This window comes from Panthera tigris, chromosome D3, assembly GCF_018350195.1.
Source record: "Panthera tigris isolate Pti1 chromosome D3, P.tigris_Pti1_mat1.1, whole genome shotgun sequence".
NCBI lineage: Eukaryota > Metazoa > Chordata > Mammalia > Carnivora > Felidae > Panthera > Panthera tigris.
In genome coordinates this window covers 29,787,202-29,814,853 of record NC_056671.1, presented here as the reverse complement: position 1 = coordinate 29,814,853, position 27,652 = coordinate 29,787,202, and the positions used below count along the sequence as shown (strand labels likewise).

The 27,652-nt window shown below is 46.9% G+C and overlaps 2 protein-coding genes across 6 annotated transcripts in view; one reads left to right on the top strand and one right to left on the bottom strand.

Annotated features, from left to right (window-relative positions):
- The first annotated feature begins 5 nt into the window (after positions 1-5).
- On the top strand, positions 6-24,172 carry YPEL1 (yippee like 1). 4 transcript variants are annotated; one of them, XM_042961401.1, is made up of 5 exons: positions 6-165; positions 15,691-15,973; positions 18,749-18,792; positions 19,704-19,812; positions 23,948-24,172. In XM_042961401.1, exons 2-5 carry the CDS (start codon positions 15,857-15,859, stop codon positions 24,143-24,145), a joined length of 468 nt encoding a protein of 155 aa, XP_042817335.1. In that variant the 5' UTR covers positions 6-165; positions 15,691-15,856; the 3' UTR covers positions 24,146-24,172. The 4 variants fall into 4 exon arrangements, with proteins under 4 accessions (XP_042817335.1, XP_042817338.1, XP_042817336.1 ...); XM_042961404.1 differs by lacking the exon at positions 23,948-24,172 and adding an exon at positions 21,002-21,336 and having other exon boundaries at positions 17-165; XM_042961402.1 differs by lacking the exon at positions 6-165 and adding an exon at positions 3,991-4,007.
- An 85-nt stretch (positions 24,173-24,257) lies between these two features.
- Positions 24,258-27,652, bottom strand: part of PPIL2 (peptidylprolyl isomerase like 2) — a 30,919-nt gene continuing 27,524 nt past the window's right edge. Inside the window, exons 17-21 of one of the 2 annotated variants that reach the window (XM_007091078.3) lie at positions 27,154-27,226; positions 26,977-27,039; positions 26,743-26,882; positions 26,389-26,491; positions 24,258-25,293 (exon numbers count right to left, since the gene is read on the bottom strand). In XM_007091078.3, the coding sequence (XP_007091140.2) occupies positions 26,395-26,491; positions 26,743-26,882; positions 26,977-27,039; positions 27,154-27,226 (373 nt within the window). In that variant the 3' untranslated portion in view covers positions 24,258-25,293; positions 26,389-26,394. Of the gene's footprint in view, positions 25,294-25,334; positions 25,610-26,388; positions 26,492-26,742; positions 26,883-26,976; positions 27,040-27,153; positions 27,227-27,652 lie in introns of those variants that run through there. The other variant, XM_042961400.1, reaches the window with a different exon arrangement.

Sequence of the window (27,652 nt, the reverse complement as noted above, 5' to 3'; positions counted from 1 at the left end):
GCGGCCCGCGGGGCGGCGGCGGGAGGATGCCTCGCGCCCTGCCGAGGCGCCAACGGCCGCAGCGCGTCCGGGGCCGCGCCGGGGCCGCCTGAGAGCCGAGCCCGCGTTGACCGGGGCCCGGGCCGGATGGGCGCTGCGGGCCGGGGCGCGGACCGCCGAGCGGCCGTGAGTACGGGCGGGCCTGGACGCTGTTGAGCGGGCGGCTACTTTGTGGCGACCCGAGGCTCCTGCGGCTGCGGGCGGGGCCCGGAGGCACCTGTTGGGCGTCCGAGCTGGCGGGCGGGGCGCGAGCGGGCTGCACCTGTGGATGTTTTTGTTCTGATTTGATGTTTTAATTTGCTATTTGGCTCCGTGTTGGAACAGACCACAAAGCCTAATCTTTGATTTTGTCCCCCTGTCTTCCCCCCCCCCCCCCGTCTCCTTCCCACTTCGGCCACGAAAAAATTAACAGAATGAATTAGATGCCTGGTGTGTAATAGGCTTGTCCCTCTTTAAAAAAAAAAAAAAAAAATGTTGTGACCGGTGAGGGAAATGAGGACAAAAGAGGTCTCCTAGGAATGTTTATTAAAGGGGAGGGGGTGTTTTCAAGTTGCCCACATAAAGATCGTGACTAAAATGAATCGTCCTCCGTATCAGTTCCCCGCTTGTGGCACTCGGATTTTACTAAAGCAGAGCTTGCAAAAGCCTTAGCTTGGGAAACCTGCTAAGTAGGGTCCCCCTCCCCCAGGCCTGCCTCTGACATCTTTGATGTCCAGATAATGCGCTGTGTTCCAGGATGGAGGGGTGGGGGTGGGGGAGCTGTAATTTCATTTTGGGTAGATAATGACTTTGGAAGACCCCAGTTTTCCCACCCCCAAGCTTTTTCTGTTCACTTGCATTTTTTCTTCTTTGTAGTCAGAACGTACACACTTTAACCTGTTGTTTCTTTTGCCAAGAATATTCTTCTTTCCACCCCCCTCACTCCTAAACTCCTACCCAAGCCTCAAGAGGAGGCTTACCTCCTCTAGGGAACACTTTCAGGTGTTTCATCTGAGCCAGCTGCCCCTCTCCCACACCCATGCACCCTCCAACCTCTGCTCCCATCTAGTAGGTGTGACAAAGGTTTGCTGAGTCCCTGCTCCATGCCAGGAGCTGTGTTTGATGCTGGTTTTGAGTTTAGTAATCCTGCACTTGTTCTCCCCTACTTCTGGCCCTGGGCTCTTGGGTGGCAGTAGTGGCATAATTGAGGAATGCTAATACTGAGGGCTCTCCTAGACTCTTACACCTCCCATGGTTAGAGTGTTTCCTTCTCGTAGGAACCTCTCCACGGTAGGACGGGGGCAAAATCATATCCTACCATGGACCTACAGCACAGGGTCTGGCCTGTATTGGGCACGTAAAAAAAAACAAACAAACTGATCTTCATTACCAATCTGAATAGTGGCCTCAAAGATTTCATCTTTAAGGAATCTCTGTACCCAACATGGGGCTCAAACTCACAATCCCAAGGTCAAGAGTTGCATGCTCCACTGACTGAGCCAGCCAGGTGCCCCAATAACCTTTGCTTTTTAAACAAACTTTTTGTTATGGAATAACTTTGATTTCCATAGAAGTTGCAAAGATAGTACAGACAGTCCCAATATGCCCCACACCCAGTGTTCCCCATTGTTACTATCCTACAATGCTGTGGTGCATTTGCCAAAATGAACAACTGACATGGATACACCCTTGTAACTGAAGTCCAGACATTAGATCTTTCCGGTTTTGAAGCACTGAAATGTGTAAAGCCCTTTATATTGGGGGCAGTGTTCCTGTAATGCCTATTCTTTGATTCCTGCCCGTTGTCCTGTCTCTCAGTTTCACAAGGACTGCTATGCTGAGGGGCAGGGATGAGCTGGGAGAGGGAATGGGACTGCCAATAGAGTTTTACTGCATTTTTCCAAACCCTCGGGGACTGATAAATGAAAACTAGAATATGAAGAAGCAGTATTCTTAGTTATTCGGTAGCATGTATAACCACGTCAGCCCTATATGAAGTGGCCCTATAACCACTTCAGAGCTGTTCCAATGCGCAAAGCTGGCAAAACCAATACTCAGCTGCTGGAAATGCTTTAAATGCCAAGGTCAGATTGCCAATAGACTCTGCCTGGGTGGATTTAATGCCAGGAAGATATAAAATTGGCATTTCAAGAAGCTACTATGCTAAACTTTAATAACACAAATTCTGTTACCCTTGGAGCCCTGATTAAAACACAGATAAGCAAGGAAACCCCTATTGTTAACTAAGCCCATTGTGGCTATTTATTGCTATCCCTTTCAATTTGTAAGGGCTTGTCTGACTGTGTAATGACATCTGTTCTCTACCTGCTGGGTCTTTGATTTTGCCTTTTCCACATGTTCTGTTAGATCTAAGATACCGGAAGTAACTTCACTAACAACTTACCTACAGTTGTAGAAAATATGAACACTGAAAAAAAAAAAAAAAACAGCAATAGAAGTGCTTTCAAACCATCCTCTGATGCTCTTCATTTGAGATTCATTTGGTTGTATGTTTGTTAGATCTGATAATCAGCAAAACCTCTAGGGGGTGGAAATTTTGTCAGGAGGATCTCAGGGGAGGTTGGAGAAAGTTCTGAACAGCCAAGACCCAAGGGCTGAGGGTTCTGGGGACGACAATGCCAGTTGGATTCATAAAAGCAGTCACCATTCCTCCTGTGATAGACACCCTGGGGCACCTGGGAAGGCTGCCTGCTGGTGATAGTAAAATGGAAATCCTGGAGCCAGCCCACTGTCGTCCACACCCAAGAAAGGGCCCCTTAATCTGGCACCTGCAGAGCCTCACAATCAGGACCAGATTCCCTTGGGGCTTATGAGGTGTGGAGACACCCTTGCCAACCCTCTGTCATACTGTAGCAATGACATGACATCTTGTGTAATTCTCTGGACCTCCTTGTGAATCGCAGTTTACCCACAGATAAGGTAACAGCTTGGCTTGAGGTTCCACGGCCACCAAATATGTGGCGTGGTCTGAATTGAGCCCTCTTGTACCTTTGGTTCCCCCCTGCCCCATACCACCGCCCGGCAGCCTGTTTCTTTCCAGACCTCACCTGCTGGCTCCCTCATGGTGCCACACTCTCACCCCTGAGCACTGGCCCACTTCTAATTGCTCTTTGCATCTCTAGTTTTTCTGTCTCTTGCCCCAACACAGGGCATCAAATGTTCGATTATGTTCTTTTTAACACTTTTTTTAAAGTTTATTTATTTGGGGGAGGGAGGGGGAGAGAGAGAGAGGGAGACAGAGGATCCAAGCAGGCTCTGTGCTGGTAGCGCAGAGTCCCATGCTGGGGCTCGAACTCACGAACTGCGAGATCATGACCTGAGCCCAAGTCAAGCGCGTAACTGACTGAGCCACTCAGGCACCCCACCCCCCATTATGTTCGTTTTAGTATGCAATTAAATAATTACAGGTTAAGATTCATACTCTCTGTCCTCCCACTTCCGTTGGCATTTGGGTCTAGAGCCCACCCTTTCAAGTGAGAAGGGCAGTGGTGTGTGGATAGTGCCTTGGCCTTTCCCCCTTGTTGATACCAAGGAAACCAGTAGCCCCTGCTAGGATGTGTCCCAACACCCTGGCTCTGGGGAACTTTGTTACCAGTGGGTGAAATAAAAAAGAAGGTATTCCAAGTTGTTGCAAAAGAAGGGCTCAGTGCGAGCACATTAATCAGTAGTCTGGTGGGAGACAGATGGTGGAGGCAGGACTTGAGGCAGGAGGGAGGAGAAGTGAGGACTGGAGCTTGGAGAGAAGAGGCGCCTAGCCACTGGGTGTTGAAAGAGCCCAGACACCCCTTCCCAGATCCCCCAGAGACGCAGAGCCTGGGGGAGGCCAGAGAGCCAAGGGGGCTTTATTTGGGGGCAGCCAGATAGGTGGTAGGGCTGAAGGAGTCTTCTCATCTCTCCCAGTGGGTCCACTGATCACCAGGCCTGCAGTTCCTGAAATGTGGAGGAAAGCATTTCATCCTGTAATTCAAGTAAGAAGGAAGACTGTATGAAGGGAAGCTGGTTCTGCCAAAGGCAAACTAGACTCATGCTATTGCCCATTGATGTGAATCCTTCCAGGCCTTTCCATGCACGTGCTGTGTGTGTGTGTTTGAACAGTGAGTACATACATTTGGTGTCAAAAATCAAAAGTTACCAAAAAGCATACAGTGTAAGGGAAGTTGCCTTCCCCCATCCTTCCTACCCCCAGGTGAGGTCCAGCCTTGGAAATGTTTATCAGCGCATTTACCCTTCTCCTTTGGCTAGACTTGAGATGGTTTCTAATGTTTTGTTATTGTTGAAAATATTGTAACAACCTTTATCCAGTTATTTGCACATGTGCATGTCAGTTCTTAGGTAAAATGCCCCAGATGGGCCTGAGGTCTAGGGGTGTGTGCCCAGGAGTGCTGATAGGTGTTACCAGGTGGCTACAACAAGCCCTCAGCAGTGGTGGTATCAACTTTTTAAGTTTTATTTATTTAAGTAATCTCAACATCCCACATGGGGCTTGAACTCACGACCCTGAGATCGAGTCGCATGCTCTTCTGTCTGAGCCAGCCAGGTGCCCTGGTGGTATCTTTTTAAAAAATTTTTGCCCACCTGCTGGGTTGTAAGACATACCAGACTGCCTTTAATTTGCAGTGATGAGTGAAGTTCACACCTGTTCGTGTGTCTTCAGGCACAGAGGTCCAGGGCTTGGACTATGGCTTGGAATCCACAGCTTACTAGCTGTGTAACCTTGGCAGATTGGTTAACCTCTCTGGGCCTCAGTTTCCATATCTGCTCAGTGGGACTAATAAGAACAACCCCCCCATCTTTTAGGGTTGCTGCCAGTTCTTTGATTCTCATGAAATCAACAGCTTAAAATAGTGCTGGTTTGGGCTGGGAGTCTCTTCAGAGCCCCTGTGTTTCCTTTTCTGTGATGGATGTTAATGTCCCTGCCACCCACCTGGGGTTCCACTTCCACCATGAACTCTAGCTGAATGCTTTCTCTGCCTGGTGCCTCCCTTCCTCCTCACAGGGGAAGTGGTGGGTTGGGACTGGAGCTTATGTGCCAGGAGCGGTAATACTGGGAGGTAACATGGTGGCACGGATAGTAGGATGGGTATCCCCAGGTGTGGGGAAGGGAGCCTGCGGCCCTCGGGCAGCCTCCAGTCCATCCTGTAAATGTCAGAGCTGCTTGGTTGGGGCTTTATTTCTCAGTGTTTTTGTCTTTAGAAGTGTGATAATGGCACCATATGGACATGGGCCTGATTCACATTCTCTTAAAATAATTATACATGTTTATTTTAGGAGAGAAATTTCTGAAATCCAGAATATTGTTTTTGCTCTAAGAAATTACCCTGCACAAATACCTTTTGGGGGGATGGTTGCTGCCCTCCAAACCCAAGAGAAACACAATGTCCTGTAGTAAACGTGATTCACTGAATGCATTTGCCTTTTAGTTACTTCACGGTGGTTCTTAACTTGCCAGTAGATCTGGTTGTACAAGCCCATTTGTACACTGGTTGCCTGAAAACTTGCCCATGATTTCCCCAGTGCCACAGTGGATATCCAGCTTATTTACTTAAGCTTATTTACTTAATTTTTGAGAGAGAGTGAACACACAAGGGGAAAGGAGGGTGGGTACAGAAGATCTGAAGTGGGCTCTGTGCTGAGAGCCGAGAGCCCAATGCAGGTCTCAAACTCATAAACCATGAGATCATGACCTGAGCCTAAGTTGGATGCTTAACCAACTGAGCCACCCAGGCACCCCTGGATATCCAGTTTAAAAGCCAACTGAAAACACAGTGTGACACACCCCTCAGTGACCATGAATCCAGGCCTGGCTGTTTCTCTGCCAGGACACCCTTTGAGGGATGGTGACAGGGGTGGAGGTCAGGACAAAATGGTAAAATGTGTGTGCATGAGACACACTCTTGCTTTTTTTTTTTTTTTCTAATAAATTTTTAAAAATGTTTTATTTATTTTTGAGACAGAGCATGAGTGGGGGAGGGGCAGAGAGAGAGGGAGACAGAATCTGAAGCAGGCTCCAGGCTCCAAGCTGTCAGCACAGAGCCTGATGTGGGGCTCGAACCCACGAACTGTGAGACCATGACCTGAGCCGAAGTCAGACACTCAACCAACTGAACCACCCAGGCACCCCCACACTCCTGCCTTTCAAAGGTTGGCCATGAGTGCTGAGCATGGACAAGGCTCAGTAAAGGTGACAGGGCCGTTCCACAGAGGCAGACCTACTGGACGCTGGCAGCTCCTCAGGTAGAGGACACCTGGGGCGGGGGCCGTCCAGTGGAGGCTCACAGTGGAATGGCACACATCCATGCCATCGAGCAGAAAATAAACAGAAAACCCTTGGCAATTTGCCACTTTGAAAGGTGTTGTCCCATACAGAGGGAATTGCACGCGAGCTAAAAGTGAGAGGTTTCCTCCGTTCTTATGAATAAAAGTGAAACAAAAAAGTGTTTTTGTTTTCAAGTAAACTCTACCCCCTGACGTGGGGCTCAAACTCATGACCCCGAGATCAAAGAGTCACATGCTCTGCCCACTGAGCCAGCCAGGCGCCCTGAAATCACTTGTTTCAAGGCTGGAGGGCAGTTTCTGTAGTTCTCCAGTCATGGGGAACAGTGTTTCGGCCACTAAAGGGACAAGACTCCAAATACCTGACCAGCTAGCTTGTGAATAATCTGAGATTCCTGTTTGTCGGCCCCTTCACTGTGTGCTTTTGGAATCTTTTAGAATCAGAGGGAGTCTGAAGAAAGGAAAGAAGGGACAAAACTTAAGCCTCCTTTCAATAAAAAGAGAAAACTCAGGTGAAGATATTAAAACAGACTCAACATGAGTTCGGTAAGAAATAAAGTCAGGAAGCACCTGGCTGGCTTAGTTGGTAGAGCATGCGACTCTTGATCTCAGGGTTGTGAGTTCAGGTGTGGAGCCTACTTAAAAAAAATAAGTCAGAACAGGTTCATTCCTTCCTTATTGGTCATTACTGATGGGTGGGGCATGTGTGTGTGTGGATCGACTTCGTCTACGTGGCCAGTGTGGGACATTGGGTGGGGACACAGGAGATGGAGATGGGCCGGTGCAGGTGGTATCTGAATTGACACTCACCTCTGTGACCTGCCTCTGTGACCTCCCTCAAAGATGGGAGGGATGCCAGGGTTCAAATTCATAGAGTGTCCAGTAGTTTGGGGCAACCGAAAAAACCTGATAAAATGTATTGGGACTAATGTGATATCATGAAAAAGTGAAAGTTTGAGGAATCACTGATCTGGAATATCTCATATAATCAGACTTCTTCAGAACTACCTTAACACTTGGTTGAGAAGACCATATTTTGGAGAAAGAAATGGAGCTTCATTTTGGAGGATAGATGTGTAGGTGTGGATGTGTGTCTCTTGTGTGGAAATTTCCTCCACAATATTCTTTTTTATTTAATGTTTACTTTTTATTTATTTTGAGAGCAAGAGCGAGCGAGTGCGGGCGGGCGCAAGCAGGGGAGGGGCAGACAGGGAGAAAGAGAATCACAAGCAGGCTCCACGCTGTCAGTACAGAACCAGACAAGGGGCTCAATCTCACAAACTGTGAGATCATGACCTGAGCCTAAATCAAGAGTCAGACGCTTAACCAACTGAGCACCCAGGTGCCTCCACAATATTCTTGTAGTTGAGTTTCTCTGTTGGGAAATGGGATGAACCATTAATTTTTGTTTATGGTATGAAATAGGATCCAGCTTTTTCTTTTCCTGTAGATGGGTATCTGTAATGTCCAGCACCAATTTTGGAAACCTCTCTTTCTCAGTGAAGTGTAATACCACTTTGCTATATCTGGTGTTCATCTATGAATAGGTCTGTTTCTGGGCTCTCTTTCGGGTCACATTGACCTGTTTTCCTGTCCTGTGCCCGTGCCTTGATGACCATGGAAAATGGCAGGACTTGGGGCAACTGGGTGGCTCAGAGCCTGGAGCCCACTTCAGACTGTGTGTGTGTCTCTCTCTCTGCCCCTCTCCCACTCACACTCTGTGTCTCGCACTCAAAAATAAACATTATAAAAAGAAGAAAGGAAGGAAGAAAATGGCAGGACTTGCTCTCTGGCAGACTCCGGTAGAGTACATGCTTCCTTTATGCTCTTTAAGAGGGTCCAAGTGTCCTCACTAGTTTTTAAGCTTTTTTTTTTTTTTTTAATATTTATTTTTGAGAGAGAGCAGCAAGAGCACGAGCAGGGGAGAGGCAGAGAGAAAGGGGGACAGAGGATCTGAAGTGGGCTGTCAGCACAGAGCTCAACACGGGGCTCAAACTCATGAACTGAAAGATCATGACCTGAGCTGAAGTCAGACCCTCAACCTACTGAGCCACCCAGGAGCTCCTTGTCTTCACTATTTGACCTTTGACATGATGGGGCTCAGGGTGTACTACCCTAAAATATGTCACCATATTGAATATCTTAAGCTGGAGGAATTTGAGAAAATGGCAGAAGGAGGAAGGTCACTCTGACCTCCCCCTTTGCCTTTATTCCCTGAAACAGGTCATTAAACTCCCATGTGAAAGGTGCCCTTCTGTACCAGGAGAATGGAAATTCTTACCACCAGAGACCAGGAATTTGGGGCAAAGAATTCTGTGTAAACAAACCTTGTTAAACCTACCCCACCTTCCTAATTATTTCTTCACCATGGTCTGCCCCTAGCCCGAACCCCTCTGCCTTGTCAGTTCTTCACAAATAAATGGTTTCTTTGTCTAAAACGTAGAAAAGCTCCCTGCTCCGCTGCTTCTTTGGGTCTTCATTCTTCTGTGAAGGCTCCCAGGTACATGTAAGCATTCAATAAAATTTGTGTGCTTTTCTCCTGCTAATCTGTTTTTGCCAGTTTAATTTTTAGACCCAGCCAGGGACCCCAAGAGGGTTGAGAAAACTTTTCCCTCCCCTACAGACACTTCTAGGAGAAGTTTTAAAATTACATCTCTCTTGCTGGCTCCCTGGCTTGCATATGGGTGCACACACACACACACACACACACACACACCTCAACACATCTTCCTCGATTTTTATTTGAATTGGATTTAATTTAAAAATTACTTTGGGCATCTGGATAGCTCAGTCGGTTAGGCATCTGACTCTTGATCTTCACTCAGGTCTTGATCTCAGGGTCGTGAGTTTAAGCCCCCCACTGGGCTCTGTGCTGGGTGTGAAGCCTGCTTAATTAAAAAAAAAAAAAAATAGGGGTGCCTATGGCCTGGGTGGCTTAGTAGGTTGAGCATCCAACTCTTGGCTTTGGCCCAGGTCATGATCTCCTGGTTCGTGGGATCAAGCCCCACTTTGGGCTCTGCGCTGACAGCACTGAGCCTGCTTGGGATTCTCTCCACCCCTCCCTCTGCCCCTTCCCCGCTTGCATGTGTGTGTGCACTCTCAAAATAAATACAACTTTGAAAATAATAAAAATTACTTTGAGGAGAATTCATATGTTTATAATATCTTCCAGTCCTGATCTTGGTGTATCTCTCCATTTATTAAGGTATTCCTCATTGTCCCTCAAAGTTGTATACTATTCTTGTAAAGGTGTTTCAGATCTTTGAATTTATTCTTACTTTGTGTTGTTACACTGTTGTAGAAGTGTATATTTTCCATTCTAATCTTTATGCCTTCTTGCCTTGCCTTCCCCAGCTGGCTGGGATTTCTGGAAGTGCTGAATGAAAGTGGTGATATGGAGGTTCATTCCTGATCTCAAAAAGAATGTTTTCTAAGTCTGACCATTGAACATGATGTTCACTGTGGGTTTTTTCATCTTTATAGGTATCTTAACAGATATCTATAAAATCTATCTATAACAGGTACCTATAAAATTAACAGATAAGGAAGTTCCCTGATGTCCCTTAGTCTTCATGGAATGTTAAAATTGCGAATGGATGTTAAATTTTGTCAAATGCTTTCTCTGCATCTATTGAGATAAACAGATTGAGGGAACCATAGGCAGTACATTTTATTAACTAAATTTTCTAACGTTAAATGATTTTGTATTCTTGTGATAAAGTCAACCTAATTGTATTTTATTATCCTTTTAAAATAGTATTTGATTCTGTTTGGTAGTATGATTTAGGATGTTTGCATTTTGGCTTATGAGAAGAAAATTATAGTGAATTTTATTCTTTCACTGCCCTGGTCAAGGTTTAGTATCAAGTTAAGCTAGCTGTGTTCACTTTGATTTCACTAATGTTAGATCTGAATTCAGGTTTGCTCTTTTCTTCCTGAGTCCTATTTTTCAGTTGTATTTCTTCCAGGAATTTATGTGTGTGGTTTGCATTTTCAAATATATTAAATTGATCACAACATCCATAAATCTCACTCAAAGAAAGTGATATTCCATTTCTATTTCTGCCAGGTTATTGCTTTGATCTGATCTCTCCCCCACTCCCCACCTTCCCTCCAATCATTGGAACAAAGCTTTATCAGTTTTATTAGTCTTTCTGAGAACAAACTTTTGGCTTCATTGAACCTTGTATATCCATGTTTTTCTTGACTGTTGCATTGAATTTTTTACTATTTCTATATATTTTCTTTAGGTTTCTCTGTCAGTTTTCTAACATCTGAAAGATGGGTGTTTAGTTCATTAATTCCACCTGTCTTATTTTCTAATCTACCTTCTAGAAGATTTTATGTTTCCTTGTAAATACTAGGAAGTACTTACTGTTTAATTCAAAATATCTTCTAATTTTCATTGTCCTTAGACCCATGGGTATAAAGAAATATGTTCCTTTTTTTCTCTTTGGATTATACTTTTAAAAAAATCAGTATAATTGACATACAATAAATATCTTAGTGGCTTCAAGTGTAAATCATATGGACTGGATAATTTTATATATTATGAAATGATCCCCACCATAAATCTAGCTATCCTCTGTCCCCATAAAAAGTTATTACAGAATTACTGACTATATTCTCTATCTGTACATTACATCCCCATGACATCTTTATTTTCTAAATGGAAGTTCCTACCTCTTAATCCCCTTGACCTGTTTTGCCCATTCCCCCAATGCCTGCCCCCTCTGGTAACCAACCATTTGTTTTCTGGATCTGTGAGTCTGTTTTTGTTTTTTCTTTAGATATAAGTGAGATTGTATGGTATTGGTCTTTCTCTGTCCGACTTATTTCACCTAGTGTAGTACTGTTGATGTTGATCCATGTAAGATTTCATGGTGAGATGGTAAGATTTCATTCTTTTTATGGCTGTGTAGTATTCCGTTGTGTATATACACCACATCTTCTTTATCCATTCATCTATCGATGGACACTTGGGCTGCTTCCATTGCTTCCCTTTTCTCCACATCCTCACCAACACTTGTTAATTTTTTGTCTTGTTGATAATAGCCAGTCTGACAGGTGTGAGGTGATAGCTCCTTACAGTTTTGATTTGTATTTCCCTGATGATGAGTGAGTGATGTTGAGTAGCTTTTCACGTGTCTGGTGGCCATTTGTATGTCTTCTGTTGAAGAATGTCTATTAACGTCCTCTGCCCATTTTTTTTAAGTAGGCTTCATAGTCAGCATGGGACTCAAACTCATGACCCTGAGATGAAGAGTTGCATGCTCCACCGACTGAGCCAGCCAAGTGCCCTCTTTGCCCATTTTTAAAAAAATTTTTTATGTGTTTATTTCTTTTTTGAGAGAGAGACAGAGTGACAGAGCATGAGTAGGGGAGGGACAGAGAGAGAGAGGTACAGAACCTGAAGCAGGCCAGGCTCTGAGCTGTCAGCACAGAGCCTGATGCAGGGCTCAAACTTACAATGAGATCATGACCTGAGCTGAAGTCGGATGTTTAACTGACTGAGCCACCAAGGCGCCCCCCTCTCCTGCCCATTTTTAATCAGGTTGTTTATTTTTAAGTTGTGTAAGTCCTTTATATATTTTGGTTATTAACCCTTTATCAGATGTATGATTTGTAGATATCTTCTCCCATTGCCTGGGTGGCCTTTTGTTGATGGTTTCCTTTGCTGTGGAAAAGCTTTCCAGTTTGATGTAATCCTATTTGTTTATTTTAGCTTTTATTGCCCTTGCCTAAGGAGACTGGTCCAAAATACATTTTGCTAAGAATGATGTTAAAAAGCTTACTGCCCCTGGTTTCTTCGAGGAGTTTGTTGTTTTCTGGTCTTACATTCAAGTCTTTAATCCATTTTGAATTTATTTTTGTGTATGATGTAAGACAGTGATCCAGTTTCATTTTTTTGCATGTAGCTGCCTGCAGTTTTCCCAAAGACCATTTATTGTATATTCTTGCCTCCCTTGTCATAAATTAATTGACTGTGTGTGTGAGGTTTTTTTCTGGGCTCTTGATTCATTCCATTGATGTGTGTGTGTGTCTGTTTTTATTTATTTTTTGTATTTTTTAATCTATATTTTTTAATTTAATCTTTTTAATGTTCATTTTTGAGAGAGAGAATGTGAGCAGGGGAGGGTCAGGGAGAGAGGGAGATACAGAATCTGAAGCAGGCTCCAGGCTCTGAGCTGTCAGCACAGAGCCCAGTGTGGGGCTCGAACTCATGAACTGCGATATCACACCTGAACTGAAGTTGGAAGCTGAACCGACTGAGCCACCCAGGCACCCCTGTGTGTCTGTTTTTGTGCCAGTACCATACTGTTTTGATTACTGTTCATTTGTAGTATAGTTTGAAATTAAGGACTATGATACCTCCAACTTTGTTCTTCTTTTTCAAGATTGCTTTGGCTGTTCGGGATCTTTTGTGGTTTTATACAAATTTTAGGATTCTTTGTTCTAGTTCTCTGAAAAATGCCGTTGGTATTTTGTTTGGGATTGCATTGAATCTATGGATTGCTTTGGGTAGTATGAGCATTTTAACAATATTCTTCCAGTCCATGAGCACAGAATATCTTTCCATTTATTTGTGTAGAAAGTAGTACATTTCTGAATTTCTAAGCGTATGAAAATTTTCTCTTGTGGTATTTTCTTATTGATATCTAAATTTAGTGTTTTGTGGTCAGAGAATATATTGTGTTTTCAATCCTTGGAAGTTGGTTGAGACTTGTGTGTTTGGCTTTTCTGAATGTTTGTGTGCTTTAAATGAATGTGGATTCTGAAGTTCTTAGATACAGTTTTCTCCATGTCTTTTATGTCTAGTTGGTCCATCACATCATGCACATCTTCTGTGTCTATTCATTTGTGTTTGTCTGCTCTGCCAGTCACTGAAAAGAATAAAATAGGAGTATATTTATACTATATATGCTGTATATTAAGTATACTATACATATGTAATAAGTATACCATGTTTATGCTTTATATAATAATCAGTAATCCTACTGTGATTAAAGATTTATCTGTTTCTCCTTACGGTTCTATCAATGTTTGATTTATATATTTTGAGGCTATGTTATTAAGTAGTCAGATTTACACTTTTTTTTAATTTTTATTTTTTTAATTTACATCCAAGTTAGTTGGCATATAGTGCAACAATGATTTCAGGTTTTACTGCTTTATTTTTTTTTAAAGTAATCTCTACACCCAACACAGGGCTGGATCCCACAACCCCAAGATCAAGAGTTGCATGCTCTACAGACTGAGTCAGCCAGGTGCCCTGTCCTTTTGCTGTTTTAGCTACTTTATTGTGAATCACATGCATATAATAAATACACAAAACAGGGGCACATGGGTGGCTTAAGCACCTGACTTCGCTCAGGTCATTATCTCACAGTTCATGGGTTCGAGCCCCGTGTCAGGCTTTGTGCTGGCAGTTCGGAGCCTTGAGCCTGCTTTGGATTCTGTGTCTTCCTTTCTCTGCCCCTCACCCACTCATGCTCTGTCTCTCTGTCTCCCTCTCTCTCTGTCTCTCTCTAAACATTAAAAAAAATTTTTTTTAATACATAAAACAAATATATTGTTAGCAAATAATTATAAACTGTATGTCTGTGTTGCTATCACCCAGGTTCTAGCTTCATCTTTCAACCATTCTGTGTCCTTATGTTTAAGATATGTCTCTTGTAGGGGCGCCTGGGTGGCTCGGTCAGTTAAGCGTCTGACTTCAGCTCGGGTCATGATCTCACAGTTTGTGAGTTCGAGCCCCACGTCAGGCTCTGTGCTGACAGCTCTGAGCCTGGAGCCTGCCTCGGATTCTGAGTCTCTCTGTGTCTCTCTCTTTCTCTGCCCCTCCCCCACTTGCACTCTCTTTCAAAATAAATAAATAACTTAAAAAAATATATATGTCTCTTGTAAATTGCATCTTAGATGAATTTTGTCTTCTATCCAGTCTGACACCTTAAACTACCATTTAGCTTGATGTGGGGCTTGATCCTACAACTGAGATTATGACTTAAGCTGAAATCAAGAGTCGGATGCTCAGCCGACTGAGCCACCCAGGTGCACCTACTGTCCTATCTTTTTAAAGCTGTACAAAACGACACTGCTGTTCTTTTACTCACCTATTTACCATCTTCTTTATTCACCATTCCTTTTTTTAGACTCTGACGTTTAGGTAGTATTGTTTTTCTTCTGTCTGAAGCACACACATCCTTGTACTTCCTTTAGTGGTATTTTGCTGAAGTCAACCTTTATAGTTTTCTGATAATGTCATTCCGGAATTCTTGAAAGATATTTTCACTGGATATAGAACTCTGGAATAGCCAGATATTATCTTTCAGGACCTTAAAGTTACCTTTCCTGACTACCCTCTGGATTCTGTTATTTTACTTGGGAAGTTGTTCTGTTGAAAGGTAATTTTCCCTCTCCTTCTGGATACTTCTAAGACCTTTATTTCCTTTTCTTTGGTGTTCTGCAGGTGCTCTGCCCCATTTTTCTCCCACTTTACCTTCTATAAATCTAAATATTTTTCTGAGCTTTTACTGTCCTTTTCAAGAAATCAAGCCACATCAATATTGTAAGCGTTTTCCCCTATATTTTCTTCTAGGAGTTTTATAGTTTCCATTCATACATTTAGGTCTTTGATCCATCCTCAGTTAATTTTTTTCACTGTTGTTTTGAGAGGCAGCAAGTAGGGGAGGTGTGTGTGTGGGGGGGGTGGTGACAGAAGATTTGACGTGGGCCCCATGCTGACAGCAGGGAGCCCAATGCAGGGCTTAAACTCGAGAACCATAAGATCATGACCCAAGCCAAAGACACTTAACCGACTATGCCACCCAGGCATCTATTTTTTGAGTCAGTTTTTGTATGCGGTGTTAAATAAGGGTCTAACTTCATTCTTTTGCGTGTGAGTATCTAGTTTTCCCAGAACCACTTGTTGAAAAAACTGCCCTTTCCCTAATGAATCATAGCACCCTTGTTTAAAATCATTTGACCCTACACAAGGGTTTATTTCTGGACTCATGTAATTTTTTTTTTTAATTTTTATTCATTTTGAGACAGAGCATGAGCAGAGGAGGGGCAGAGAGAGGGAGATATAGAATCTAAAGCAGGCTCCAGGCTCTGAGCTGTTAGCATAGAGCCTGACATGGGACTTGAACCCACAAACCATGAGATCATGACCTAAGCTGAAGTCAGAAGCTTAACTGACCGAGCCACCTAGGTGCCCCGAGGTATTAGTATTCTTTAGGTATAATATTAAAGAATTAGATCTTCCAGTTCTGGCCCCCCCCACCCTATTCCTCAAAACACATACCTCCTGAACATGCCTCCTTGACGTATTTTGTTCCCTCCATAACCCACTACTTTGTCTTGATTCATTGACAGGTTGTGACATTTTTCTCTCGTCCCAGCTGTGTGGACAGTGCCACACGCCCTCCGAACAACAACGGCTCTTGCATGCATATTTCAGTGTCTCTTTTGTCAGAGAGCCCAGCAGAGCCGCGGTTCTTCCGGTGCCAGCCCTGAGCTGAGCGAGGAGTGCCCTGCCGAGATGGTGAAGATGACAAAATCCAAAACTTTCCAAGCTTATCTGCCAAACTGTCACCGAACGTACAGCTGTGTCCACTGCAGAGCCCACCTGGCCAATCATGATGAGCTGATCTCTAAGGCAAGTGGTTTGTGCCCAGAAAATGATGAGATCCCCCTGAGGATGATCAGACCTAATTCGTAGACAAACATTTAACCATTGTGTGACTTTGAGGGTCTGTTGTGTCCGGGAAGTGTAGAGACTCCTGGGCAGCATTGATGAAAGTTTCGTGCATGGTGGAGTGTGACTGCACTGTGAAGTTGGTGTGCTTAGTGTGTTGGTCGTGGTGTTTGTGCAGTGGGTGGGTTTTGGAGGGATAGAAAATCACAAAAAGCAAGAGGAGTAGGTTAGTTTGTCAGAGCAGTAAAGTTAATGTAAAACCAAAACACATCAAAGGAACAAAGGAAGTCTAGCAAATCTGTGGGAAGAGTTTAATAATAAGGGAATTAAGAAATTTTAAAAACTCAGAATGCTTAAGGAGAAAACTAGCCTATCATAGAGGAATGGGGGAAAGAGGATCTTTTTTTTTTTTTTTATGTTTTATTTATTTTGAGAGCGAGAATGCCAAGCAGGTTCTGTGATGTAAGTGCAGATCATGCTGTAAGTGCTATCGTGCTATAAGCACAGATTACGCAAAACTGTGAGATCATGACCTAAGCCGAAATCAAGAGTTGCACGTTTAACCAACTGAGCCACCCGGGCACCCTGAAGAGAGGATCTTTTAGAAAAATCGTCAGGATGGACACTCTGAACAGGGCCATGGCAGCTGCCCTGGGCACTCTGTGTAGGACCAGGAGCAGCCTAGTAGATGAGAAAAGAACAGCCCAATTCCTTATTATTAAGTTGGACCCTTTTTTAGCAGCGTTTGAGGTCTATACTCAACCACTTGTGAACACGTAAAACGATTCAAATGTAGTAGGTGGGAAGTTGTGACCGTTCTCTCCTGCCCATCCTTGCAGGTCACCACCACCTCCCCCCATCCTCACAGGTTTGCCTTCTTGGGCTACGTGAACCTCATGCTCCTTCAAAAACAAAGTCAGGAAGTTGGGCCTTTCAGGAATCCCTGCTTAAGCTTCGCACTTTAGTCAGTAGGAAGATTGCTTGCCTACTTGTGTTTTAGCTAGGTGATAATGAACGGTTGTCTCATTTCTGTTTATCATCTAAAATAAACACCGTGAAACGAGGCAGAGAGTTCCTGTGCTCTCGCTGCTGTGGCTCCTTTGTCCATTCAGAAGATTCAAGTCAGAAATGCGAGGGCCTCGGTTCCTGGTTTCTTGGGTGCCTTCCAAGGCAGGCTCCGTGTGTGTCGCAGTGTCTGAGTTTGTGGAAGGCAGAGCCACTCTGTGACCGCCAGATGGGGCTGTGTGGCTTGGTGACCTCCCTGAGCCATGCCATCTCAGAGGGCATAGGTGTTTGTTGGCATCATCATGGTGTTGGTTCTGAAGCATGCTGGAGGCCCCATCATGGGGTGGGCAAAAAGGAATTTGGGATGCTTCTTTCAACGAGCCCGAAAGACTGTTTTTTTAATTACATTGAAAGTAGAGACCTGCTAGGTGGAAACAGCCGTGACCTTAACTGAGTATCTCAGGATTAAAGTCATGCTGAGAACCTAAATGCACCAAGCACACAGTCTGCCAAGAGGCATCAGACCTTGCATTTCAGCTGGTGATACAGGAAACTGCTGCTTTTCCTTCCATACATTGTTAGTCCGTAAGTTACCATGTAGAGCAGAATCCAGTTCATATGAGGACAGAGGTATTGTCTTGACAGGTGTTCACGAGCCTCTGGGGCCATCTTTGTCACTAGTAAGCAATGCCTTGGTCCAGGGGAACTATTCCTGGTACAGGCAGGTCTAGTTGTTAGAAGGCTCTGATTTTATCTGTGGCCCACATCTGGCACACCACCTGTTTTCTGTGAAGTATTATTGGATCACAGCCACATTCGTCTATTTATGTATCACGCCAGAGTAGTTGCAACAGAGGCCGCGTGGCCCCCAAAGCCTAAAATATTTATCAGCTGGCCTCGTTTACGGAAGTTTGTAGGCCCGCACTCTAGTCTGACTTCTATCTAAACCCGAACCTCAGATCTGACCATATATCACTGATCCAAACCCTGTTTAAACAAGTAAGGATTTGCAGAGTAGGTGAGAGAATTAGGAAAATTGGTCTACCGAATTGAAGGCTGATAAGGATGTGCAGGAAAACCTATGAGATGATTATTTGTTAAATTGGCCATGATGTAATATTCCTTATTCTAGAAAACCACTTGAAAACTCTTCTTAATCTGAAAGCTGTATATTTTTTTTTTTAAGTTTATTTATTTTGGGAGAGAGAGCACACATGTGAGCGAGTAGGGGAGGGACAGAGAAAGGGGGAGAGAGAATCCCAAATAGGCTTCGTGCTATCAACGCACAGCACCACCCCCTCTCCCCGTCCCCCATGCAGGGCTCAAACTCACAAACTGTGAGATCATGACCTGTGTCAAAACCAAGAGTCAGTTGCCCAACGGACTCAGCCACCCAGGCGCCCCTAAAAGCTATATAACTCAGTCAAAACACTGGTAGCCTCAAGCTAGGTTATACCACAGTAACAAAAAGCCCCCAAGTCACAGTGGCTTACCACAAAGGTCTTGCTCCAGTGAAATGTCTGTCCAGGGTCTGGGAGCACTGTGACTCCTGGGTCCTGTGTGGGGTCCAGAGCCCTGGAGGCCTGTGGTAGCCGTTCCTCAGCTTGGCCCTCCACTCACGTTGAGGCCATGACCTGAAAAAGTGTCTCCACCTTTATTCCAAAATGCAAAACTCACCATCCCTTTTCATCTTACCACAACAGACATGTGACAGCTTTTTCTTCTTTGCAGTCTTTTCAGGGAAGTCAGGGACGAGCCTACCTCTTCAATTCTGTGTGAGTACCACTGCCGTTGGCCTGTGGACCTGCTGTGTTCATGGTCACATTACATTTATTGCTTCTGTACATCCGTGCAAACAATTACTCAAAGGCTAGAATGACCAGAGGGTTTTTGAAAAATTTTTATTTTCATTAAAAAAAATTTTTTTAATGTTAATTTTGAAAGAGAGTGCAAGTGAGGGAGGGGTGGAAAGAGAGGGAAACACAGAATCTGAGGCAGGCTCCAGGCTCTGAGCTGTCAGCACAGAGCCTAACGCAAGGGCTTGAACTCACGAACTGGGAGATCATGACCTGAGCCGAAGTCGGATGCTTAACCAACTGAGCCACCCAGGCTCCCCTTTTTATTTTTTTATTTTGAGAGCAAGAGGGTGCGTACGAGCCAGGGAGAGGGAGAGAAGAGAGAATCTTAAGCAGGCCCTACACTCAGCACGGAGCCTGTCATGGGGCTCGATCCCACAACCTTGGGATCATGACCTGAGCCAAAACCGAAAGTTGGACGCTTAACCAACTGAGCCACTCAAGCACCCCAGGTCAAGTGTTTTTAAGTGATCTTAAAGAATTGTACCCTCCAGTCAGAGTTTCAGGGAAGAGTGTGCTCTTACCTGAGGAACTAGCTCCCACATGCGGTGTGGTCTGTGCCCCATTTGTGGTGGGTTTGAATTTTACTGCGCTATGCACCACAGAACTGTCACCTCCCTAGGAACCTGGCCCATCTTGGAATTCTCCTGGGGAAATGAACAGTTGTTCCTTCTCATACAAGGTGGTGGTGGGCAGGGGGCGGGAAGGTGGGGCATTAAGAAGAAACACTGGTGCCTTTGGTAACCAGCTAGCTGGAGAAATAACCACCTAAGGCGGGAGCCAGGGGAAATGCTCTGGTCTCCAGCGATTTCCTGCCTCCTCCCCTGTAGGGTGAACGTGGGCTGTGGCCCCGCTGAGGAGAGGGTCCTTCTTACTGGCCTGCACGCGGTCGCAGACATCTACTGTGAAAACTGCAAAACCACGCTTGGATGGAAATATGTAAGTAACTGTCTATTCCAACCTCTTGGACACTGCACAGATTACCAGATAAAACACATTACTAACAGACACAAAATTCACGAAGGAGTAAGCCCTCCCCCTGGAAGTGTCAATCCATGTTTTAAGATAGAAATTCTGAGCCAACTAAAGATAGATGTAATCACATAGGCACACCTGCGCTCCCAGGGCAGGGGTGACAGCCATGGCTCACAGTCCCACCCTGCAGACCTAGGCCCCTGAGGGGCCCCTGGAATGAGGGGAGGGTCCCACCTGTCTGGGGGACGCTCGCCGACTGGCCAGGCCTGCGGTGGCTGCTGACATTACTTAGCAGTAGCGATGGCAAGCAGAACCGTCTGTGGTGCTCAGAAGTTTCCGCCGCGCCCACTGAGGCCTGGCCTCCCCCTGCCCATCAGAGGTTTGGCCTGTGGGCAGCTTCTGCTCCCCCACACTCCCTGCTCCCGTTTTCCCCACCCCTCCTGTCAACTCCCAGATTTGTCCCTCTGGCCTGCACACCTGGTGCCCCCTGGCCATTGAGTGCACGTCCACCCTGGGCTCTGGCATCTGAGAGGCGTGTCTGGGTGTGGCTGGCACCTGCCTTCATGACGTGCTCTTCTGCAGCGATTCTGGTCATCTTGGTCAGGGCCAGCTGCTCTCCCTCTTTCTGTAATTCCTGATTGTTCCTATTCTCTGCATTCCCCATCACACATGGAGATGGGCTTGGTGAGGCCTGCACACACCCCCAGCCCGTTCCGCTCCACCCTCACTGCCCACCCAAGGGCCTTCTCTTCTTCCAACGTCTTGAATGACCTCCAGGGCACTTGGCATAGTTGCCTTCGCTTGCCACTTATCCGCAGTCCCTGCAAGGAGGCTCTGGCTCCTCAGCCTCCCAGACTGCCTCGCACGTGGTAGAGGCTCGGTAGCAAATTTGAATTAGCCTTTCCCTGTGAGTTTATCAGCAACTTCACAACGAGTAGGAGTGGCCTGTCCTGTCCTAGGTGTGCTTGTCACCGAGACAGACCCTGCCCCTGCCCCCCCCCCCCCGCCCCGGCCCTGGTCAGTACTGCACACAGATCACCTGGGGAGATTTAATACCATCCACTTATTTTCTTTACCAAGCATGCAGTGAAGCCAAAGTGAAGTCGATTCTGTCCTGAGACCTTCTTTCTACTTTTTTTTTTTCTTTTTCAAGGAACATGCCTTTGAGAGCAGTCAGAAATATAAGGAAGGAAAATTTATTATTGAGCTTGCCCACATGATCAAAGACAATGGTTGGGAGTAAAGTGAAAACTTTGTTCTCTTCTGAATCCTATTTTGTGAAACTGTAAATGTAACGGAAACCTAGGAGCATCCTGGATGACAGTATTTCTTGAACTTTGAACCTTGTAGGCTGGCCTCTCCCAGCTGTTCTGGTGGTAAGGTGTCCCCTCAGCCTCTGTCCTGTTCATGTACATGGCTGTTTCCGAAATGTTTCAATGACCTTTTCTTCTCAAGTTCCAGAGAAAGAATTAACCAACTGATGACTTATCCGTCTAGTTAATACTTTCTTTTAACCTATGCCTTTACAATAGAGTTTGGTTGTGCTCTTTCACGTTTGATAGAAAACCAAACTGAATTTCTGCGGACTACAGGGTTAGGGTCTTTTTAGAGAGCAAGTTCATTCCTCTCTTTTGGAATGAGGGTACTATAGCCCACTTTTTTCCCCTAATTCGTGAAACTACAAATGGACTGTTCCTCTTGCAGATGAACTGTTAAGGCATAGTGCTCATTTAAGAATCTTCCAGAAGCAGCCAATGAATCTATATGCCAAGGGACCTTTTTTTTTTTTTTAAGCCTTGCTCAAAAACAGAAGACACCACTGATTACATTTTAGATAAGCTATAAATAGAGAAATATGCCTAATGGAACATCTTGTTTATTTAAGCCAACAGCTTCCCTATCTAGAAAGCAAGCATTAGCAAAGGGGTCTGCAGGGGCACGCTATTTAGGCTGCAGTCCGGCAGGGCCCTGGCGGTGGGGCTTCTGCATCAGTTGCTGAGGGTGGGTGGTCCACAGAGTTAGAGTTTAACGCACTGGACCGAGTAAAATCGGATTTCCTTTTCTATTCTGATGTACTTGAAGAAAAAGAATTACTTTTGCATATGAAAGAGGCCAGAATGAGCAGGATAAACTTCCAAACTTGAGATTTGGGAGATTGTTTTAACATTTTTTTCAGGAAAGGTTAAAGTTCTAAGACGTATTTAAACTTTGTAAATGAATATGGGTCTCTTGTGCCCCACTGGTTCTGTCCCTTGAACTGATACAGAAGGGATCTGGGTGGTCTTCTAAGTCCTGTGTCTCAACCATCCACCTGTGCCTCTGCAGGGAGAGGGCACTGTGCAGAATTTTGGCCAATGTTCAGAGCATGGAGGTCAAAAATCATTCCCAAATAAGTTCTGTTTTTCAGTGTTTGAGCCTGACTCCAGCTGCTAGGCCTGGCCAGCAGCTCCAGGGGTCTGGTGGGGCCTCCAGTGTAGCTGGAGACCCCTGAGCCCCCATTGCTGGGGGTGGGGGCAGGAAGAGAGGGCCCAGGGAGGCAGGGAGAGAGAAGGGCAGCGTGCCCAGAGGTTTCTCTGCCGGGCCAATGTCTGAAAGACAAGGTCAGCCCCGTGGCAAATGTGAGCTGGCTGGGAAGGCTGAGAACGGCTTCTAGTCCGGTGGGAGGTCCCTTTCCTCCTTCCAGCCCTCCTGAGCCCCAGAGCCCATGGCCCCCCTGGGTGGTTTTGGCACAGCTGCTCACCTAGTTTCCCTTTTGGCACCGTCTCTCGGGTTAAGCCTTGGAACGTGGGGAAATGGCGCTGCCTTGCTGTGGGTGAGGGCACGGGAGTGCGAGCTAGTGTATACGCATGTCTCCAAGTATCGGAGGCAGATCTCTGTACAGCCGTGTAGGCCTCTGCGTGTACAGGTGCTCCAGCAGGCTGCTGCTTCCTGAGCTGGCGTGCCCCCCCCCCGCCCCCTCCCCCCCACAGATGTAGGTTGTCCCAGAGCAGCCCCGCGTTTGAGTTCATGTGCAGCTATACAGCCTTCAGGCTCCCAGGGCACAGTCCTGCACGCATGGCACACTCATTGCCACGGTCAGAAACCTGAAGACGCCGCACTTGAGCTGGCACGTGAAGCATGGTCACCTGCAGCTTCGGTCCTTAGTGGCAACTCTGAAAGGACAGAAAGACGCCTTCGTTGAGGAGTACTCCTCTTTGAAAACTTCACCTAAACTGACACCTCCCTTCTTGCCTTGGTGCCTCCATGAGCCTCAGTGCTGTCTGAGGCTCCAAGAGGATGAGGGAAATGGGGGTCCTGGGGGTGCTGAGGGCAGGGCTCCCGAGCACTTCTCCGCAAGAGCTTCACGTAAACTGAAGAATCTTCTCAAATTCTTCTGACCGAATTTTGTATATACTAAACTTCTATTTAAAGCTTTTATATGTTCTGGGCAAGTTTACTGCTCCTTCGATTTGAGCACTTTGGTTTTTGTATTGTCTTTTGTGATGGCATTGAAACATTTTTACTAGTGGTCTTAGGAGGCCTTGTTTTGTTTTGTTTTGTTGGTAATTGATACCAACAAAAACCCTTACCACTTTTTTTGTTGGTCTTCTGAAAAACCCAAGCTCCTCTTGAAACCAAAAGAACAGACTGTGAGCTGGCTTCAGGGAAGGACATTCACACACGAGACCACAACCAGATGTGCTGGTAAAGTGTTGGAATGTTCCACCCTTTTAAATTCCTAAACAGTAAATATCATCCTGTGACTTTTATTTAAATTATTTAAAGTATTTTTTTCCTTGAAGTTTGGGAGGTGATGCCAGGATCATAAATGCATTTAAACTATGTGGTGTTCTCTGGCACAGCACATCTACTCTAAAAGTGTGGTTTAGTTTTGTTGCTGTTTTATATATACATATATATAGTATTTTTATACCTTAACGCTTATTCTTGATGGCATCTGTCAGATATTACGCGAAATCAGAAATGGGAATCTTTTTTCAAAAGTCCTTTAATTTACCTGATGACTTCACCAGGTACTTACAAAATCCAAGTGGTTTTAATACCTAGAAAACTAAGTTCCAAAATGACCTACAGAAATGTAAACCCTCATTTGTCAAAGGCTCTTGGGTGGATCTGCAGCCCAGAGTGGCCTGGCCATGCCTTGGGCCAGGTGCATGTGGTCACTGGGTGCAGCTGGAGGGACGGACCGATGGACAACAGCCTGAAGGTTTGCCCCTTGGAGCAGGACTGCCAAGCTCACGTGCACAAGCCTCCTTCAGCCTCTGCGTCCAGCCCTCTGTCCTCTGTGTCCGTGTGAGGTTCAAAAATAAAGCTTCCAATGTCAGATGTGTCCTTCCCAGTAGCACCTCCTGTTGTGGGCACTGGGGGCCCTGGATTCCCACAGTTCTCATTGTCCATGGCTTCTCCCATGTGGGGTCCTGTTCCTTGAGGTGGAGAGGCAGGTAGTCCTGGGTGTGGGCCACAGGGGAATGTGGCTGTGACTACCCATGGTCCTTGCTGGGCGGGCCTCAGTGAGTCCACGCATAAGGCAACAGAGCTTTCCCTGCTGCGGCTCCGGTCCCATGTGGGGCCATGCGGCCCACTGTCTCCTAGAGCTCTGTGTCACCGGGCTCCCACCAGTTGGGCTTGTGCACGTAGCCCAAGAACGCCTAACCTGAGCTCACCCCTCCTGAACGCTGAGGGGTTAGGAGCCCTCTGGGACTCCCTCTTCACCCCCACATACCCGGAGTCCACGAGCGACTAGTCAGTGGCCTGCAAGTGCGTTTACATGGCTGTCACTGCATCCAGCCCTCTCCTCCTGGGTGAACCAGACTCTTGGGATACATTTCAGGCACAAACACTGGAGTGTAAGCCCTTCACTAATTGGGAGGGTAGTGGTGAGGAGGTCATGAAGAGGGATGAGGGCCAAAGGCAGAGGCTGAGAGGTCACTCCCTAGAGCCCAGGTCCCTGGTTCCAGCTATGGTCACAGGCAAGGGATTGCAGAGGCACAGGGTGCCTGTGGGGCTCAGCCTTGTTCTCAGCACAGAGGAAAGCTGGTGGCAGGCCTGAAGCAGGATGACCACAGGCTGATGAGCTTTAGGCGGGTGACACAGATATGACCTCTGTGTGGATATGCACAAGGGGCTTGAACAGACGCAGGTGAGAGATAAGGGCTTAGACCTGGGGTTCAGCATCAGAGATGGAAAAAGAAGAGCCCCCCAGCATGTTCTGGAATTTGAAGTTTGGGTGAGGGGAAGAACCAAGGACAAGCTGGAGAGAGTGGTGGCCTGTGCTGACCTTTAGACCATAGGCCTTAGGAGTGGGTGTGAGGAGTGGACAGCCTTGGGGCCAAAGGAGACAGACAGTGGGAGGCGGCAGCTGTCCCCACCCTTCTGCAGAGGCACTTTGGGAAGGCCGAGGTAGCCGTGTCAAGGTCAGGAGCATGGAAACCAGGCTGGCACAGGCTACGGAATGAAAAAAAAAAAAGGGTGGGCAGGCAAGCAAGTATGTTTTTTAAAAGACATTTATAGAAAAATAGAGTTAAGGGATTTTTAAGTCTGGAAACGCTGGTGAGGCTGGCCTAGAAGCTCTGGTGCTAGGGCTGGGGGTCAAGTGAGCATGTGGGGAGGCAGGGGGCCAGGGGGCACACCAGCTCTCTGAGGCCTTTGGCACATCCATTGGTAACAGCAGGAGCTGGCTGACTTCTCCCATGTGTGGTCCTGGTCCTGTCCTGAGCTGGAGAGGTGGGCAGTCCTGGGTGTGGCCCTCGGGGGAACATAGCTGTAACCACCCATGGTCCTTGTTGGGTGGGCCTCAGTAAGCCCAGGTATAAGGCAGCAGAAGAGGTTTTAGAAACTGATGTCAACAGGGCGCCTGGGTGGCTCAGTCGGTTAAGCGCCCGACTTCGGCTCAGGTCATGATCTCACGGTCTGTGAGTTCGAGCCCCGCGTCGGGCTCTGTGCCTACAGCTCAGAGCCTGGTGCCCATTTCAGATTCTGTGTCTCCCTCTCTCTCTGCCCCTCCCCTGTTCATGCTCTGTCTCTGTCTCAAAAATAAATAAACGTTAAAAGAAAAACTGATGTCAAGGCTCTGTCTAGCATCATCAAGCCACCGGCAGCAGGAGCCCCCCCAAGGTTTGGATCTGAACTCTGCCCCCAGAGTCTCCCGGTCAGAAGATCCGAAGTCTGAGACTCTGTTTCTAACCAGGTCCCAGGTGATAACACTGAGTAAACAGTCTCAGACAAAATGACTGAAGTGGGGTGGGGAAGGGAGGAAGGCCAGAGTCAGGACACAGCGTTCCTCCCTGTCCCAGACCCGTGCTGCAGGCTGGTCTAAGGGCCACAGCCCACGCCTGGTGGTCCAGGTCGAGGGTTCTAGGTAGGCTCAGGCCTGGAAACAGGGCCAGGCCACTGTACCAAGTGAAGGTTGGGAAGGCCCAGGGGCCAGGAAAGGGGAACAAGCAAGAGCTCTAGTGAGCTGTAGTCAGGAGGACAGAAAACTCTGTGGTGTGGATACAGGTCCCCAGCCCTGAGTCCCTATGGGGATCCAGAGTGACAGACCTGCTGCTACCATGAGCTGAAGTCCCCAAAACCTCGGCTGGGTTTTTTCTTGGCTACAGGGACAGCTGCACTGGTTGACGGCTCTTCCTCTGATACACGTTTCCTAGAAAGAGAAGAACCACTCTAGCTGCTGTGTACCAATTCCTGGAGCTGGGGGCCCACACCCTCCCACAGCTCCCCTCAGCGTGATGTCACACAGCCATGTACCCCCAGCCCCAAGTCCTCAATCCCCAGCCTGCGCAGTGGCCCCCATGGCCCCTGCTCGTCCTCACCACTGGTGGGTTCTGACCCATGGGCACTGGTAAGCTTGGAGAGCACCATGCAAAACGGGACAACAGCCCTCGCTCCACTCACGTGGCTGCTGGATTGATGTACTTGCCCACCCCCTGGCGGTACGTCTGGGGGCCCTGGCTCCCCGGCTTGGGCTGGCTTGTTTTCACTGTGCTTTCTGGGGCCACCTCCTCGAGCTGCGTCTTCTTCCGCTCCTCAGCAATCTGTGAGGGAACAGGACAACAGCTGGCCCGGAGCTCCTCAGGCTGGGCAAGTTCCCCAGAAGCCCTGCCCACCTGGTGGCTGAGGCCCCCTCACCTGAGCGTCGGCCTCCTCGTAGGGGTCCACAAACACCGTGGTGGAGTCAATGCGGATCTCTTCCTAGCAGCAGAGGGAGGCAAATGAGGGGCCGGCAGAAGGCAGCAGGCCCCTCCTAAGCCACCTGCCTGATGCCAGGCCTGAGCAGCGGTCCCTCTACTCTCCCTGAGTACATACCTTAGGGCGGTCAGTTTTGGGGTCACTCTCCACATTCTCCATGGCTGTCAGTGTGTCAAAGCCCCCAACAACCCTGCGGCAGGGGGACAGGGGTACCTCTGTGCTGCAGGCAGTGAACCCCCAAAAGCCAAGTCCCTGTGGCATGCCAGGAAGAAGGGCAGAGGATGGGCCTGAGAAGGTCCCATAGGGGTGAGGGCCATGGCCCGGGGAGGAGGGGCCGAGGGGAGAGGTAAGAGCAGGGCCAGTGGGCCACCTGGCTTGTTCAAAGTTTTATTGGGACGTAGCCACACCCATTGCTTTTATGCTAGTGCCTTTGGCGCTACAGACAGCTGAGCTGAGGATTGTGACAGACCATGAAGCCAGGAAACTGGAAATACCATCTGGGCCTTCACAAGACAAGAGGACAGAGAACAAACATGGACCAGACTTGAGAACTGGAACCATCCAGAGGAGAGCCTGAGGGGGGTGAGTTCAGGGAGGGCAGCCGGCCAAAGGGGGC

Excerpts from the sequence above, each read along its gene's own strand:
- YPEL1 (XM_042961401.1), top strand. The coding sequence starts at position 15,857 with ATGGTGAAGATGACAAAATCCAAAACTTTCCAAGCTTATCTGCCAAAC. Across the intron at positions 15,974-18,748 it reads ATGATGAGCTGATCTCTAAG|TCTTTTCAGGGAAGTCAGGG; the intron begins GCAAGTGGTTTG and ends TCTTCTTTGCAG. Across the intron at positions 19,813-23,947 it reads CCACGCTTGGATGGAAATAT|GCTCTTGGGTGGATCTGCAG; the intron begins GTAAGTAACTGT and ends CATTTGTCAAAG.